This window comes from Macrotis lagotis, chromosome 4 (assembly GCF_037893015.1).
Source record: "Macrotis lagotis isolate mMagLag1 chromosome 4, bilby.v1.9.chrom.fasta, whole genome shotgun sequence".
In the NCBI taxonomy this organism is placed as follows: domain Eukaryota; kingdom Metazoa; phylum Chordata; class Mammalia; order Peramelemorphia; family Peramelidae; genus Macrotis; species Macrotis lagotis.
The window spans coordinates 56,855,725-56,873,614 of NC_133661.1; the positions used below are offsets into that span (position 1 = coordinate 56,855,725).

At 39.3% G+C, this 17,890-nt stretch overlaps 1 protein-coding gene across 1 annotated transcript in view; it reads left to right on the top strand.

The window, feature by feature from the left end:
* Nucleotides 1–17,890, top strand: part of LRMDA (leucine rich melanocyte differentiation associated) — a 1,329,142-nt gene that overhangs the window by 746,302 nt on the left and 564,950 nt on the right. Inside the window, exon 3 of the mRNA XM_074232911.1 lies at nt 10,097–10,223. Within this exon, the coding sequence (XP_074089012.1) occupies nt 10,097–10,223 (127 nt within the window). The remainder of the gene's footprint in view (nt 1–10,096; nt 10,224–17,890) is intronic.

Sequence of the window (17,890 nt, forward strand, 5' to 3'; positions counted from 1 at the left end):
TATTTCCCATGATTGATTTCAGTTCTTTGGGGTAGGGGCTGTTTCATTTTTGTCTTTGTAGGCAACAAGTGCCTGGCATTTGATGTTTAATATATGCTTGTTGATAAATTACTTGATTAAACATTTTGAGGGGAAAGGGAAGAATCAGGGGGAAAGTATTTAGTGCTTATTACATTCTGGTCATTGTGCTAAATGTTTTTACATCTCACTTACTATCTCATTTAAGGATACTATTTGCACACTGGCCTGGCCATCTGTTGACTCTCACTTAAACTTTATGATTGGTAAACCTTCTTTATGTTACTTTTTTTGGTAGGTTTTTGCAAGGCAAATGGGGTGACATGGCTTGCCCAAGGCCACACAGCTAGGTAATTATTAAGTGTCTGAGGTAGGATTTGAACTCAGGTACTCCTGACTCCAGGGCCAGTGCTCTATCCACTGCGCCACCTAGCTGCCCCTTTATGTTACTTCTTGATCACAATTCAATGAAAGAAATAAGGGCAAGTCATTGATGAGAATATTCTGAAGATGACTTTGACTACCATACATTTCTTTCCATTGTCCTTTGTGTCATTTGAAATTTTGATTCTTCTAAGATTGTGATATGACATGATTTCTAGACATATAGTCTTATCAAGAGTATGGTGTTGGTAAAAAAAAAAGATAGCTTTGTGGAAGCACACTTAAGATCATTAAAAAAATTAAAGAGCCTTCCAAAGTATTTTCTACTTTTACCTCTTCTTACACAATTCAGTCTTAGGTCTTTATCCAAACAAAGGACTTGCCCAAGATATATATGAATCACAATTAGGTTCCAATTCTAGTTGAGGCTCTGTTATTCACTAGCTATGTTATCTTCAGGTAAGTAACATAAGCTCCATAGGTCTTGATTTCCTCATCCATAAAAAGCAAAGGATGAATCTAGATGGTTGTCCCTAAGACATCTCCATTGAAATATAAGATTTTATCAGATGCTGAGTATGGTGGTGATGCAACATAGAGCATTGGATAAAGGACTGGCCTTGAACTTGACCTTTTAGTATTTCCTGGAAGTCATATCAGTGGGGAGAATATCTCACGCTAATGAAAACATAAGTCTGGACCAAGAGGGACAAGAATTAATATGCATGTAGATCTGATATTTAGTCTGTATAGGCTGAAAGATTTTGTAATAATCTACAATTCCCATTTCACATAGACAAGCTCTGATCATTTGAAATGTGCTCTTAGGCTACATTAAATAGAACTTTGTTACAGTGAAGACCAAGGTCATGTAAAGGACTGGAGTTTGATGTGAGGCAGTAGTTTAGCAGGAACTCTCAACCATTGCCTCCTTTGAAGGGTTAGAGTGAGGAAACCCTGAGATGGGGGAGATGGATGTGTTATCTTGAGGACTTTCTAGAGGCATCCTTCTGTAAATGGGTCCTTATATGAGGATGTATAGCTACACGAACAATATGTGGGAGAAGATATTTCAAGATTCTGTAATTTTCAGAGGTCTCCCTAGGATTTCTCTGTTTCCTTCCTGACCATAACTTGCCCACTCTATTCATAGAGTTTTCCATATTTAAAGTACTGCCTTAGGCAGGTATGATGAGGGCCACAAAGAGGTATCAGATGAGGTCCTTGAATTTAGGGAATTTATCCTCTTACAGAACAAAGAAAAAATAGATGAAATGGATTTAGAGAGTAATTTGAGCAGCTGGACAGTGCAATAGATAGGACACCAGACCTGGAGGCAGGAAGGCTTACCATCATGAGTTCAAATCCAGGCTCAGCCACTACTCTGAGCAAGTCACCTAACCCTGTTTGCCTCAGGTTCCTCATATATAAAATGATCTGGAGGAGGAAATGGCAAATCACTCCAGTATCTTTGCGGAGAAAACTCCTAATGGGTTCTGAAGAGTTGGCTATGATTGAAAAATGACTAACAACAAGCAAAGTTAGGGAAGCAACTTACCTTTGATTAAAATGGGTTGGTTCCCAGTTCTGGGAATTGTTTACTGACTGTGTGACCTTCAGAAAATTAGTTTATTTTTCCAAGTCTTAGTTCCCTCATTCATACTGTGAGTGTGTTTAAGTAGATGGCCTTTAAGGTTCCTCCTAATTCTAATTTTGATCTCCAGTCTCTACTCCAAGGGTTTTATTCCCTTAGGGACCACAGGATCTCAGGTTTAAAGGCCAGAAAGAGCCTAAAAAATCATGGCATTCTACCCCTTAATCTTACAGATTAGGAAACTGAGGCTTGAGAAGGAGAAAATGCCTTACAATTATATGAGTAGTAGATAGCAGAACTGGAATTTGAACCCATGTCCCTTGGCTCCAAATCTATCCCTCTTTTCTCTGTACTCCTAATAAGTAGCATCAAGGCTAACTGTTCAATAAAACAGCAACCTATTAGCCAGAGAGACTACCAAGTGAAGGCAGCACAGGGGATAGAACATTGGCCCTGACGTCAGGAAGATCTAAGTTCAAATCCAGCCCCAGACACTTCCTAGCTATGTGAACCTGGCCAAATCACTTAACTGCTGTCTGCCTCAGTTTTCTCAACTGTAAAATGGGATAACAATACTATTGTAAAGGACTTAGGATAGTGCCTAACACACAGGAAATGCTATATAAATGTTAGCTATCATCAATATTGTTGTAACAGCAGCAGCAGCAGCAGCTGTTAGACTTTGGGTAAGCCATTTTAGTTAAGCATTTACTTATTTCAGGTACTAGGGAGACAAAGAAAGGGAGGGAAACATTGTCCTTGCCCTCAAGGAGCTTCTATTCTAATATGGGAGATGTGCAAATAACTATAAACCTTATACACAGAGTATAAAGAATATGATTTCAGAGGGAAGGCTCTAGGATGAGGGAAGCCTAAAAAAACTTGAAAGGAAAGACCTGAAAAAGGCAGAATTTGAGTGAAGTCTTGAAGAAAGCCAGAGAAGTTCAGAGGATAAGATGAAGAGGAAATGCATTCCAGATATGGGAAATAAAAAAATGTTGAGGTTCAGCTTCTTGTCTAATAACAGCACATAGACCAGTTAAGCTGGATCCTAAGGGAGAATTAAGCAGAAGAAGACTGGAGCTGGAAGAGGAGCTGGTGTGTGAAGGCTTTGAATGACAGAGGACTTTAATTGATCAATAGAAACTAGTGGCTTTTATTGAGTAGGGAGCTGACATGGTCAGACCTGTGCTTTAGGAAGATCACTTGGACAGATGAAGTGAAGATAGAGTGGGCAGTAGGAGAGACTTCATCAGCCCATTACCCAACCTCCAAAACCCTACACCCACCCACCAGAATTCTGTTATTGCAAGAGCCTAAGTGTGAGCTGATAGGGGACTGACCCAGAGTGGTAGACGTCAGGTTGAAAAGGGAACACATGCAAGAAAGATTGTTCATCAAGGTAGAAATGACAAAATTTGACAACAGTTTGAATTGAATAGGTTGAAGGTGAATGAAGAATTAAAAATGAAACCAACATGTGTGGGTGACCTGGATGGGCAAATTAGGAAGATGGAAGGGCTTGAACTGAGTTTGAGTTATGTGTGGGATATTTGAACTATCTAAAAAGAAGGTGGTGATGTGGACCTTGTGGTTAGGAGATGACTTAGGTCTATATACCATAGCATGTCCCAAAAGTTTTAAGGGAGCCTAAAGCTTTAAGTTTTAATTCATTAAAGAAGCCTTCAATATAGTGGCCATATGGGCAAGGAACAGTATTTGATACCATTGTATTTTATATGATTTTAAGTTTTAATAGCTTAAAACTGCACTAAGATTTTTTGGAACATATATGGATCTGTGGAAATGATAGTTGAACCAATGGTAACTGATGAGATCAATGGGTGAGAGAGTATATCTGGGAAAGGAATGAAGATCCAGGATTTAAGGTAAATATGAAAATTCAGTGGAGACTGAGAAAGAGAAGTCAGTCAGTTGGGAGGATAATCAGAAAAGAAATACCTAATGAAAACCTAGAAAGCAGAGAACATCAGAAGGAGGTGATCAACAGTGTTCAAGGGTGGGAAGAGGTCAAGAAGGAAGGGAACTGAATAAAAATTAGATTTTTCAATTTAAAGATCATTGGTAAATTTGGAGAAAGCTTCACTTCCTTCATCAATAAAAATGGGTATGATAATGCCTTCACTGACTTTTTTAATTGGGAACTGAAAATCCCCAAATATTTATAATTATAAATTCTAGAGCCTTAAATGGAAACTGTTAATGGTTGTTAGTAATTATTTCAAAAACTCTATTGGAAATTGCAATAATATAATGTTAACAATAATATCTAACATTTTTATAGTGTTTGCCTTTTGATTGGCACAGTGGTAAATGCTTTACAATTAATATCCTATTTTCCAAAATTATGTATTTATTTATAATATTCATTTGAAAATATTTTGGAGTTGCAAATTCTCTTTCTCCCTCCAGCTAATCTCCCACCCATTGAAAAGGCTATCAATACATCATTTATTCATGTGAGATCATGGGAAAACATTTCTATATCAGCCATGTTGACTAAAAAAGCAAGGAAAAAAAGGAAACAGAAAAAAAAATTATTCCTCCATTTGCACCCTGAGTTTACCAGTTCTTTCTCTGGAGAAAGAGAACATGTTTCATCATGGGTTCATCAGAATTGTCTTGGATCAACAATTACTATTTTATTTTTATCCTCACCACAGCCTTGGGACATAGGTACTATTCTTAAGCCCATTTTACAGATGAGGAAACTGAAACAAATAAGGTTAAATGACTTGCCCAGGGTCACACAGCTAGTAAGTCCCTGAGGCTGGATTTGAACTCAGGTCTTCCTGACCTCAGCCCAGTGCTCTATCCAATGTACCACCTAAATAAATATACCATGGTGCTATCTTTGCAGTCCAGCTGGGGAAAAGAACTGACTCCTGTGAAGCAGTGAGGGAATGATGAAGGACTGAACTTTACAGTCTAAGAGGAGTTCAGAGAGACAGTGTGGGTTAATGTACTCTCTGGTTTTCACAAGATTTTTATTTAGTTAAAAAAATATAGCTTGCTTTTGTTTGGTTCTGCTGTGTATTTGTTCTTCTTTTCAGCAGCATGGATGAACTCATCTCCCTATAAATTGTTGCTCCGAGTGTCTGTGTACAAATGAGGTTCAGGAGAGACCTGAAACATGTCTCCCTTCTTCAGTTAAGCTGTTCCTTCTTCTTGCCTCCTCCCTTCATATGGCAAACAAACAGAAATGGCGCCAGTTTTTGTTGGCTGACTCTGGGCAAGAGGTCAAATTCTTCCCAGAAAAGACTTTTTTAGGAGATGAATTTGTTGTTTCAGAACCAGGGAGCCACTAGGTGGTTGAGTTTCAGCTGCTCCCCCCTTCCTCCCCAGGCATTCTGCTCTGGCTGTTTCTCAAAAGCTGGGTGTTCCCAGTCAAAGTAGGCTCAAGTGGGAGGGGGCATGGAAGGAGGGCTATATGACAAGCCCAACATCCCTTGCTCATCACCTTCTTTTAAACCCTTGCAAAGATGGTGCCAGCTATTCTTCATTTCCCTAAGTTCCCACATGCTTCATTCTTGTGGAGTTGAAATTTAGAAGCAGTACCAAGTCAGCCCATCTGATGAGTGGAAGGGGCTAGAGGTGGGCAAGAAACAGCCATCTCTCTCTCTCTCTCTCTCTCTCTCTCTCTCTCTCTCTCTCTCTCTCTCTCTACGCCTTACATTGGAAATGGTCCCCTGGTGCCTGCTCCATGGCTGGCTTGCCTCCTCTCTGCAAGGAAGTCTGTTGTCTGTTTAGTGTCGCTGTTTTTGTAAGCTAATGAGGGCAAAGTGTGAGCCACAGGCAATGATGCTACGATATTAGCTGTGACAGGGAGCTTGATCATAATTATCTTAACGAGGATAGGGTTAATTACAGTGGAAACTTAAAAGTTCTCTCTGTTTGAATCAGCTGGAGCCGACTGCCTTGTGATGTTTTTGTCATTCTGATGTGACTTTGGAAATCACAGTGGAAGTCTCTGGGTAGCAGTTGGGGGATCCTATGGGAGCTAGGCTGGAGCCCTGCTACGAGGTAACTAAGATGGTACCTATAGGTAAGATAATGGGCAGCTTTTGTGTCATTAGAGCCAGGAAGTAAGCAACTGCCAATGTACTTCAGCACTGTTTATTAGGTTTCCAGAGTGGCTTTACTTAACCTGATGCTGAGCTCTTCCCTTCTCACCAGCAAACGAATGGGCTGGTTTGGATTGCCTGAATGTGGGAGGCCCTTCTCTAGCTGGCCAGACCCAGCCTTCCATGGTGATGAGCTCAAGCCCCATCTCAGCTGAATGGTTAGGCCTCTCCCCATCACCATTCCAGGAAAATGGCCGATAGAGAAACACCTCCCTCCCCTCCATCCTTCACTCCAGGTGTTTCTTACTCACTTTAGACTAAGCAAGACTCAAAAAGCATCAGTCTTCTCTTAAATCAGCAAGCAATTTCTTAAATATCATCAATCTGGCATGAATTTTAACATTAAGAACACTGAGAAAATTTTTTTGGGGGGAGATTCTTTATATTTATATACCTTCAAAAATTTATATATATATATATATGATAAACAAATAGAAAATATAATATGAAAAATATGATAAAATGATAAGTTAAGATATATAATATACACACACACATACATATAGAAATGTTTAGTGCCACACATAAATACAAGTGTGGATTGCTACATATCTATATCTCTATATATACACATATATGAATATAGTATGACACTGAGGGATTTTCCTTCCTATACTTTGATCCAAAAACATCCATCTCCATACCCAAATATCACAAGAAAGTACATTAACCAAAAAGACCAAAACAGACAAGGCATCCTCCTTCCCTTTTCTCTCCCAGGTTCAAATTTGTTCATTGTCTCTCTCTGCTCCATCCAGACTGCAAGAATCTTGTCTTCCCCTCTCTGCCCCACTCCCACTCCCTTTTCCCCTGCCTTCCTCCTCCTGCCTCCCCTGCTTCCCCCAAGTCCCCAGGCTCAGAATTTAGCTGATTAAATCACCAAGCTCGAACTGCACTGATGACATGAAAACAACAATTAATAAGCAACCCCCCCGTGTAACACAGCTCCCTTTTAACTGAGCAGCTAATAATATTACATGGCAAAAAAAACTCCCAACCAGACAGGTGTAAAGGGATTTGAGTCCAATTTTCCCAACCCCTCTCAGAAAGCCTTCGCCACTATTGTGCTCCTCCTGCCTGGGCTCTGGGGAAAGAAAGGCTGATTCACCAGGCAACTCCCTCTAGTGTTCCCAGGGCTTTGTCCCTCTCCATGCTATGTCATCTTCTTTTAATGTCCCCTATAGCACTTTGGGGTCCAGCTTTCATCTCCTTGCCAGTTGCCGATTCTCATGATAAGAGTATTATATTTGCATAACATAACTCAGGGACAATGTGTATTTTTGCCGCTGACATTGACCAGAGCCGGACTGATGTTTCTGCACAAAGGACTTATTAGCGTCCCATAAGGCTTGGTGGTGCTGACAGGGAGGTGGCCTGAACTCCCCTTGGCCAGCCGAGGCCTAACGCTGAAAAGTGAGCGTCAGAGATTATCCCTGATTAACCACTGATCGAGAGAGCCAGTGGGACCCCGGGGGAGTCCTGGAGCCGGGTTCACTGGGGGAGGTCGGTTCGCCCAGCCCCGGCCGGCCAAGCCCATCCTGATGAATGGGTCAGGTCTTTCCCTTTGGGTCCCTGGGTTGGGTGAACAAGACTAGAGGACTGCAAAGATCTGAAACCTCTCTCGACTCACATTTCACAGGTTTCGATTTTCCTTTCCAGACAAAAAGCAATACCAACTTTGATTGTGGGGAACCTGTAAGTCAGTGGAAGTCTATAGATAGTATCATAGATTGGGAGCTCTGACATTATCTAGTCTAACCCTTTCCTTCATTGATGAAGAAAATGAAACCCAAAAGGTTCCATAAGGAATAAAGTGGTCTTAGTTGTTGGTTAAACCTGTCATTTTACAGGTGAGGAAAGTGGGTTGAACTTTTCATTTTTGCAGATGAGGAAACTGAGGCCTGAGCCAGGATTTGAACCTGTAAAGTCTGCTCTTTTTCCATTTGAATATCGATCAGTTTTGGAGCCATATTTGCCAATGGCAAAAAGGAAAGCTGTAAACCCTGGAGACTTTGTGGGTATTAATTAATGCTTGATGACTTTTTTGAAATCTTGGATTCTGGATTTGGGTAGTGCTTCCAGCCCAGGGTCCTCATCCAGGACTGGGAAAATCCTCTTTGCAAAAAAGGTACATGTGTGTTCATATGGGAGAGCCTCCTTAGTATAACCGGCCTCAGAAAATGACTAAATGGTACAAACTGCATCTGCCTTATTCATCACATTTTATAAAAGAGCCAGGAGATACAATGATAATCTTCCCTCTGGTCGGCATAGTGCATCAGCTGTCAGACTGTGCAATCTCAGCATATCTGCAGGAGTCTGGTAGGTGAATGAGCTGTGAATATGGGGCTGGGGGTAAGCTCCCTCTAGCAGGCAGTCTTCTTTGATTAATGTGTGTGTGTGTGTGTGTGTGTGTGTGTGTGTGTGTGTGTGTGTGTGTCTGTGTGTGTGTCTGTGTGTGTGTGTCTGTGTGTGTGTGTATGTGTGTCAGCACACCCTGCCCTGCCCCCTTCCCCACATCTAAAGCAGTGTAATTAAGAGTTAACTTTCAAGTTGTGAAAGAACTAATTCCCTTTCTGATTTGACTTTCTGAACTGCCTGATTAATTCCCACAGATCTGTTTATTTACAGCTTCAAGAGGTTCATTTTGGGTTCTGAACTTCTTGTCTCTATATGTAAGAGAGACACAGAGAGAGAGACAAAAAGAGAGAGAGGGAGAGACAAAGGGAAAGAAGAGAGGAGATAAAATGAGAAAGGGAGACAGAGAGAGACAGAGATAGAGAGAGACACACACACAGGGGGCAAGAAGAGAGGAGATAAAATGAGAAAGGGGGTCAGAGAGAGACAGAGACAGAGAGAGATAGAGACAGAAAGAGAGACATAGAGATAGAATGGCAGAACCAGAGGGAGAGAGAGAGAGAGGTAGAGAAAGAGGAGATAAAGTAAGAGAGAGAGAGACAGACAGAGATACAGAGACAGAAAAAGACAGGGTGAGAGAGAGGGAGGAAGAGAGAAACACACACAGAGACAGATTGAATGAAAGAGGCAGAAAGAATAAGAGAGACAGTCAGAGACAGAAGAATGAGACAGAGGCAATAAGGGAGAGTGAATGTGGGAGAGACATAGAGAGAGGGAGTGACAGAGAGACAAGAGAGACAGTGATAGAAAAAGAGAGGAAAATCTGCTTTCTATTAAGTGAAACCCCAAGTGACTCCACGAAGACCCCTCACTCACTCTGGAGCCTCAGCCCCCTTCCCTCCTCAGGAGCCCCCCACCTCCCAACCCCCCAGCCTCTCAGGCCCAGTGACCCCGCAGTCCTGCAGGGGCCTGGGGGGCTCCAGTGAGCCACCAGGGCCAGAGCAAATGAAGTGGTGATGAAACCAAAAACACCCCAGGAGGAGAGGCGAAGGGAGGTGGTGGCGGTGGAGGGGTGGCTGGGTGGGGAGCCCCCCCCCCCATTTCCTCTGATTGTACCGAGGGGCCTGCTCCACCATGATAGCTGAAGTTGTATTTATTATTGTTCGAGGGGTCTGATATTTCTGGGCAGGAATGATGGATGACAAGTTAAATTTGTGTCCAGGGACTGAAGGTGAACTGTGACAGAGTTATTTATCTTGGGAATGGAGGTTAGGGTCAGGCGAGGCTGGGTGCCTGAAGGCACAAGACAGTGACAAATTTATCCTGCAGGCCGTGTCTGAAGGCCTTTGTTTGGGATTCTGGCTCCTCACTAAGTGACCCTCATCCTTCATGCTGGCAATGCGTGAAGGATGTGGTGAGGTGCCAGCGCCCCCCGCCCCCGCCCCCTCTCCTAATTCTTGTCATTCACCCGCCTGACAGGCACCAAGCCCAAACTATTCCCAGTCCTGAAAGGGAAGGTTAAAATATTTATTTCGCCTCCTAATGGCCTCTCTGATTTAGCGGCGGCTCATTTTTCCCGGTGCCTTTGTCACTGCAGGTCACTGGAAGGACTGCGCGCCTTCGGCGGCCTGGAGGAGCTCATCTTGGACAACAACCTTCTTGGAAACGACCTCGCGTTGCCAGGGCTACCCAGGCTCCATACCTTAACGCTCAACAAGAACCAGATATCCTTCGCCCGGCCGCCCCCCGCCCCCCAAAACTGCCTTCCAAATGTCAGCGGGGCTTTCCGCGCCCGCTAAATGAAAGCCCGTGAAATACGGGCCGCGGGCGGACAAAGCGCTCCGTCTCCCGGCACCCGGGACACTTCAGAGTAATTTATTACGGGTCATTCATAAATGAAATGCGCCATTATATCTTCCTGTTGCTCCACTTTAGTGAGGGGGAGCTAAGTTATGGCTCTGGAGAAATCTTTTTAATAGATAAAAATAGAGAAAGAAAATAGTGTCACGGGCCCGGCTCGGTCTGCTGCGGGCCGCGTCGCGGGGCGACCTCTCGTGGCGCACGCCGCGCAGTGTCGCCGAGCCCCGCTTCCCTCCCGCGGCTCCCGGGGCTCCGCGGGGTGCAGGCGCGAGGGGCGCGGGGCCGCGGGCCGGAGCCGCCCCGGGGCGCGGACCGCGCGGCGCCCGGGAGGCCCGCGAGCACGGGCACCCACAGCGCTGTCCTGGCGGGCGGCCCCCAGCCCACCCCCGCCCTTTGGAAACACTTTTCCTTGGACTTTATTGCATCTTTATTGAACCTAAAGCCCAAGTGGATCCAGGTCCTTCCAAAGATCCAGAAGGGACATTCTTTGTCCTGATACAAATGACAGCCTACCCACCTTATATTCATATTTATGGCACGGACAAGGGCCAGAAGGGACATGAATAATACATAAAATAAAGAATATATTATATAGGCACACATACACACACACACACACACACATATATATATACACATATGCATGTAGTTACGGCATGGACAAGTGACGAAAGGATATAAATAAGCTAAAAGATATCTTTTGTAGACTTACTATACGCATATCCATTTACATAGTTACATGACTGGACAAGAAATAGAAAGAATATAAATTACATACAAATAAAGAATATTTTAGATATACATATATGTATCCACATGTAGTCATGGCATGGACAAACAAAGTATATAAATAATATAAAGGATATATATATATAGTTACATGACTGGACAAGAAATAGAAAGGATATAAATTATATATAAATAAAAATATTTTATAGATACATTTATGTATACACATGTAGTCATGGCATGGACAAATAATTAAAGGATAGAAATAATATAATAAACTTTTTTTACTTTTTTTTTGCAAGGCAAATGGAGTTAAGTGGCTTGCCCAAGGCCACGCAGCTAGGTGATTATTAAGTGTCTGAGCCAGATTTACACTCAGGTACTCCTGACTCCAGGGCCGGTGCTCTATCCACTGTGCCCATCTAACTGCCCCTGATATCAATAACATAAAGGTTATCTTTTATAGATATACCTATATACATATTTACATGACTGGACAAGAAATAGAAAGGATATAACATATAAATAAAGAATATTTTTATATATGTATATGCATGTAGTTATGTCATGGACAAGTGATTAAAGGATATAAATAATATAAAGGATATATTTTGTAGATATACCTATATACATGGCTACATGACTGGACAAGAAATAGAAAGGTTATTATATATACATATATAAGGATTGTTATATGCATATATGTATGTGCATGTATATATGGCATGGACAAGCAATAGAAAGGAAATAAATAACAATATATTTATATATACATATATGTATATACATGTATATGTCATGGACAAGTGATAGAAAGGATATAAATTATATATAACTAAAGAATTTATTTTATATATACATTTATGTATATACATATATGTGGCATGGACAAATGATACAATATAAATAATAATAAAAGATATATATATAAATGTAATATATATGAAATACGTAAATAATATATATGAAATTATATGAATAATAAAATATATATCTTTTCTATTACTTATCCACACCCTAAAAAATAGCTATTAATGCAACAATGTTTCATCATATTTAAAACTCCCTCTTGGGATAATAGATTTAGGTTGGAAAGATCCTCAGAGTTGCTCTAATTCAGCCATCTTTTATGAATGAGGAAGAGAATCCAAGGTAGGTAAATGGATTGACCCTAAACCATAGTGGATATGATGGGATTTTACCCCTGAATCTAGTGCCCCTTCCATCATTCCCTTCTTTGATGAAATTGTTTATGTTACATTTTCCTTGCAAGTCGTCATTGTTTTGTATTCAGCACTTGGCACAAAAGTTTATTGAATTGAATTGTTGCAGTCACCTTAATCTACTATGCTTTTCACCATTGCCCTTAGGATGACTAGAATTTTGATTCATCTGAAATTGCAATAATCCATGATGCACTGTAGGTAGGCTTTTATATTAGGCAGAACCAAGTGATCATTGAAAGTGTTCAAAACCATTTCCTACTATTCCTCTTCAAATTTGGAACTAGTTTATTGATCTAAAATACCTGTACAAAAAGTATGCCAGGGGATTTTCTACTTTCCATTCTCCGGCATGTTATAATTTGGGGAACATTCATGACTCATCCACTTATTTTTCCTGTGTGGATTGCTAGGATGTTCTCTTTTGTGAGTGGCCATGGAACTTATTGAAATGATCCTGTTGTGTTCTAATCAGCCCCATTTCACTGGAAACAGTATCATCTTACCAGGTTTGACCTCTATATGAGTTAACTTACATGGCACTGGTGATACCAGTGATGAGCATTTGGTTCTCTGCCTCATGGTACTGGCAATCTTGATACTGGCAATCATCAAAAAACAAAATCATAAAACCATACAAAAGTGTGGTTGAAACTATCAAGAAATCTTGTATGATCATTGGAGCACACAGGGATACTAATGTAGAACTAGATGCAGAGTACCATTAGTTGACCCTCCCCCTCCCCATTTTATAGATGAGGAAAATGAAACTATAGCCATTTAAAGGACTTTACCCAACCTCACATTAGTTATGTGAAACAGGGAACTTAGTGCTTCAGAGTCAGTTCTCTTTCATCTGTACCATGCTGATCTTAATAAATGCATAAGTCTATAATTAACTCTACCAAGTCAATTTTTCAAATTCCATAAACAACAAATATAGTGGGATCATGTTCTTTATTGCACTTAGGCAACTTTTTGACTAGAAAGATATGATTTGCTATAGAGAATAAGAACCTGGCTGTTCCGTTTTCATATATTCATCATGGATACTCTTCTTATACATGTGGATCTTTACCATACTAGGAAGAAGAAAAATGATATATGGATAGTAGATGTGACTCCAGAGTTGGCAAGCTTGCTTTTCAAATGTCATGAAGGGAGTGAGCAATATTTAGCTATTCAATGACAAACTACTCTCTTATTCCATCATTTACTCGAAGACCTTTTTTTACTCCTCCCAAAGGAGATAAATAATTAAAATACTTATGTAAACTTTGTTACCTTAACACCTCTGTCTGTATTATCTACTCTTAACTTTATATAGTTGGAGGAGGCAGAACTCAATTGATCAGAAGGGTCTTGATGAGTTATCCCCCCTCTCCCCCCGTATGCTGTATATTATTTTGTAGAGAGAGTGAGGGAGGTAGGAAAAAAGAAACAAGGCTGGGGAAGGAAAGGAAAAGAACAAAATTTCATTATGGGCACAAAGGTTAAGCAATTTAAAAGAGAATAAAAAAAATTAAGGTGTCCTTAGGAAAAGATGAAAAAAATTACAAGAAAAAGAAGTTGGGGGGAAGAAAGGAGAGGGAATTTTAAGCACTTAATTGAGAGGGGAGAAAGAATATGGGGAAAAGGGGTGGCTAGGTGGCGTAGTGGATAGAGCACTGGCCCTGGAGTCAGGAGTACCTGAGTTCAAATCTGACCTCAGACACTTAATAATTACCTAGCTGTGTGGCCTTGGGCAAGCCACTTAACCCATTTGCCTTGCAAAAAAAAAGAAAGAAAGAAAGGGAAAAGATTAAATGAATGAAGAAACAACAATTAAATAAAAAGAAAATGGGGAAAAGGGAAGTAATAGATATATAATTAAATAAAAGGAAAATAAATCATCATTTAAAGTCCCCAAACTAGGGAAAAGTTCAATAAATGATCACCAGGGAGAAGAGTCTATGGAAATAGAGTTGCAAAGAAAAATAATTATAGGGAAAACATAATGACTTAAAAAGAGAAAGGGGAGAAATAATATATAAAACACTACTAGAGAAATAAATGATAGGAAGTTTTAAACAGAAACCTAATTCTGATAACTTTAAATGTAAATGGTTAGAACAATCCAACAAAACCAAAGAGAGTGGAAGAATGAGTAAGAAAGAAAAAAATCTAAAAGAAATAAAATTGCATATAATCAACATGAGAGACTGGAAAAATGTTAAAAAAAAAAAGCATTAGTTTCAATCATACTATCACCCAAAATATCAGTAAAAATGCCAAAGAAATGACAATGAACCAATATGTATGAAGTCACAGTAATGATCTAAATTAATGAATAGAAAAGTGACGAAAATGCAAAAAATAAAGTAACACACCAATATTAGAAAATTGTAGTGGTTTCTCTGTATTGGACAGATATAAGAGAAAGATAAAAGCAGAAAAATTTTGAGGAATTAGATCTAAAAGATTAATGGTTCTTTCTGCATGGATCCGTTAAAGAATACATGTATAACTCAGTACCACATGTTACTTTTACAACAATAAGCCATATATTGAGGCACAAAGAAGTTGCAAATAAATCTTCGTTATCTTTCAAAGATTATTAACAGTGATTCAGAAATATCTATCATTTCATTTAAGTTGTAATTTATTTTAGCTAGGTCACTTGAAATTAAGAAAAGCTAGTTGCACTTTTTTAATCCTATTTATCTTGGCTTTCAATGCTCTAACATCCACGTTTTTGTTCCTTGGCATCTAAAGACTTTGTCCTAGACAGAGAAAATAGAAGCAAAATAATTGAGTAGCTTTGCCCTCTCTTCTTTCCAGCAGTGACTGTATCCTTTCTTTGAAGATTCCTTTTTCTTCAATACAGCTAAAAATCATTTTGTTTTTGTTAGCTTTCTTCAATTTGAATTTTCTGAACTTCAGTATTCCTGGCACTTCACAGAGAACATTGTTACTTTAAAAAAAATGACCATGTTTACCTGTCCTTGCCTTCAGCTTATATACATGTCTTCTTAATATTCAAGTTATTATATATTTATATAATATTACATTTATATAACTATTATAGTTCTCTATATATCAATATGGTTTCTAGACAACCTCCTTTTGATTGAAATTATTTTTCTTTATCTCTTCAAAATTTCTTTGTCAGTGCCATCCATTTCTCTCCTAGGCTGATATTCCCTTTTCTTTTCTTTTGTGAGACATTTGGGGGGTTGAGATTTACCCAAGGTCATACAGCTAGTAAGTGTCAAGTGCCTGATGCCATATTTGAACTCAGGTGCTCTTGACTCAATGACCAGTGCTCCATCACTGGCTGACATTCTCTATAGAAAAGTAGTGAATGGGATCCCAAGTACCTTTCTGAATTCTTTAAATCTACTCCCTGGCATAGAAGGAACTTTGATGCTGGAGTAAAATATGTAATTTAATTTATCAATAATCAGTAGTCAAGGCAAGGTAACAAAGAATTATAAAGTGCTTACTGAGTTGTCTGTTACTGTGCAAAAGGTTAGGAATTCAAAGTCTTGACCTGATGCCTATTGGAGCATGACAGAAAGGTTGGATGCTCAAAAGCTTTACCAGAGAGGACATGTGCAGTTTTCTACCAACTCAAGACATGAAAAGATTAAGTCCTGTACTAGAAAAGGGAACATACCTAATCTATCAAAAATAGTATATCCTTTATAAATAAATATACATATACATGTATATATATATATATAAATCATATATATATATGTAGATTTCTAACTTTTTTCCTCATCTCTACCTAAGCTTAACTATTACATTCATATGGAAATTTTCCAATAATGTTATATAGCAAAATTTAAACTAACATTTAGCCTTTTAAGTTGAAGATTAGAGCTGTACTATCATAATTTTGCTAACTGTTCTTCTAAGCTGAGGAAATGATTGATTTTCTAGTTTTCCCCTATATATACATACATACATACATACATACAGAATAAGTGCCAAAAAGGACCTTGGAGTTAATTTAATTTCAGTGAGTTACCTAGGAACATTTAGTCCCATTATGTCACGTTTCTAGTACCTATATAACAGACAACATAAATGCTAACTTCATTATATGATGCAATTAAAAAAAAATCCTCTATGTTCTATTGAAAATGACTTTCGAGTAATATCAGAATTTTCCATTTATTTTGGGTTTGTGATCTAGCAAATTTGACTTGCAATAGGAGACTAGAAAATTTCTTTCCAAATTTCCAAACCTATTTTGTGTGATCTTGGACCAATTACTTAACTTCTATGGACCTTAATTTCCACATCTGTAAAATGGTAATAGAAACCTTCTCCCTAGGTTGAAGTTGTCACAGGATGATGAGGTATTACTGTTAGCAAAGGATCAATATTCATCAACTTTTATCTATTGAGTCAAATGAAATAATAGTATTAAAGGATCAAAAATTGTCCATGTCCTTGCAGGATTTAAATAATAAGGGTCTGGAGACAGTTCGAGGCAGTTCTGGCAGGAGTTAACAATAAAAGAAGAACCTAGCCATTGAGAGGGAATTCTGGGGGGATAGATAGAGGTAAGGGAGAATTCTCCCCTTCCCCACTGACCATGGAATCTAGTCTCAGATCTGCTTGCCCAGAATAAGACACTCTAACAGAGAGAAAATCAATTTGAGAGAGTTCAATGCATACTTAAACAAATAAAGACAATCACTCCTTGGACACAGACACAGAATTAATCCCTTGAACCTAACTTAAGGAGGCAACTTTGAAGAGCAGAGCCCTTGGCAGAATAGAAAAGAGCCATTCAAACATTCAAGAGACAACCAGTTTTAGCAATTAAGAAGTGAACTGTTAAAAATAGATCCTGAGAGCCCAGGGGAAGGATTTGTCCAAGTGATATACTATGCCCTAGGGAGAACCTTGAGAGAACTTCATGAAGAAAGAAAGGACCTTGAAGTCTGGTATTAGTGGAAGAGTGAATAGCTGTGGCCATAGTGTTTGTTACTTTAAAACTGACAAAGTAAATAGAAATCATGGGTGACAAAGAGTAAAGAGCAAAAATGCAGAGATGCAAGGAGTATGTTTCAGGCCAAGAAAAAAAATAGAACATTTGGTATGTTGACTTCATTTCTTAACAATGCTAATAGGATTCTTGAAGAATGCCTGGTGTGTGACCTGTTGAAATTTATTAAACACTTTCTTTAGCTCAGCGATATAATTAACCATACTTTATAAGTCTCAACTTTCTGAAAGGCCATATCCTCAATTTCTACATCTGTTCCTATTGACATCAACAATTAAATTTGGTTCAACGGGTATTTATCAAGCTATATGATGTCTAAGTCTGTGGAAATAAAAAGGCAAAAATGAATTTTAAAGACCCTCATTCTCTACAGGATAAAGTAGCATCTAAGCATATAATTAAATATGGTGAAAAACTGAGGAAGGAGAAAACACTAAAGATCTGCCTCAACTAAATCTTGTCGGAATTATGATGCTAAAGTAAAATAAACAATTTAACTTATTTACAGATTCTAAAGGGCCAAAGTGAAGAAAGGGTGAATTTCATGCATTGGGAAGTACCCTGTTCTAGGTAG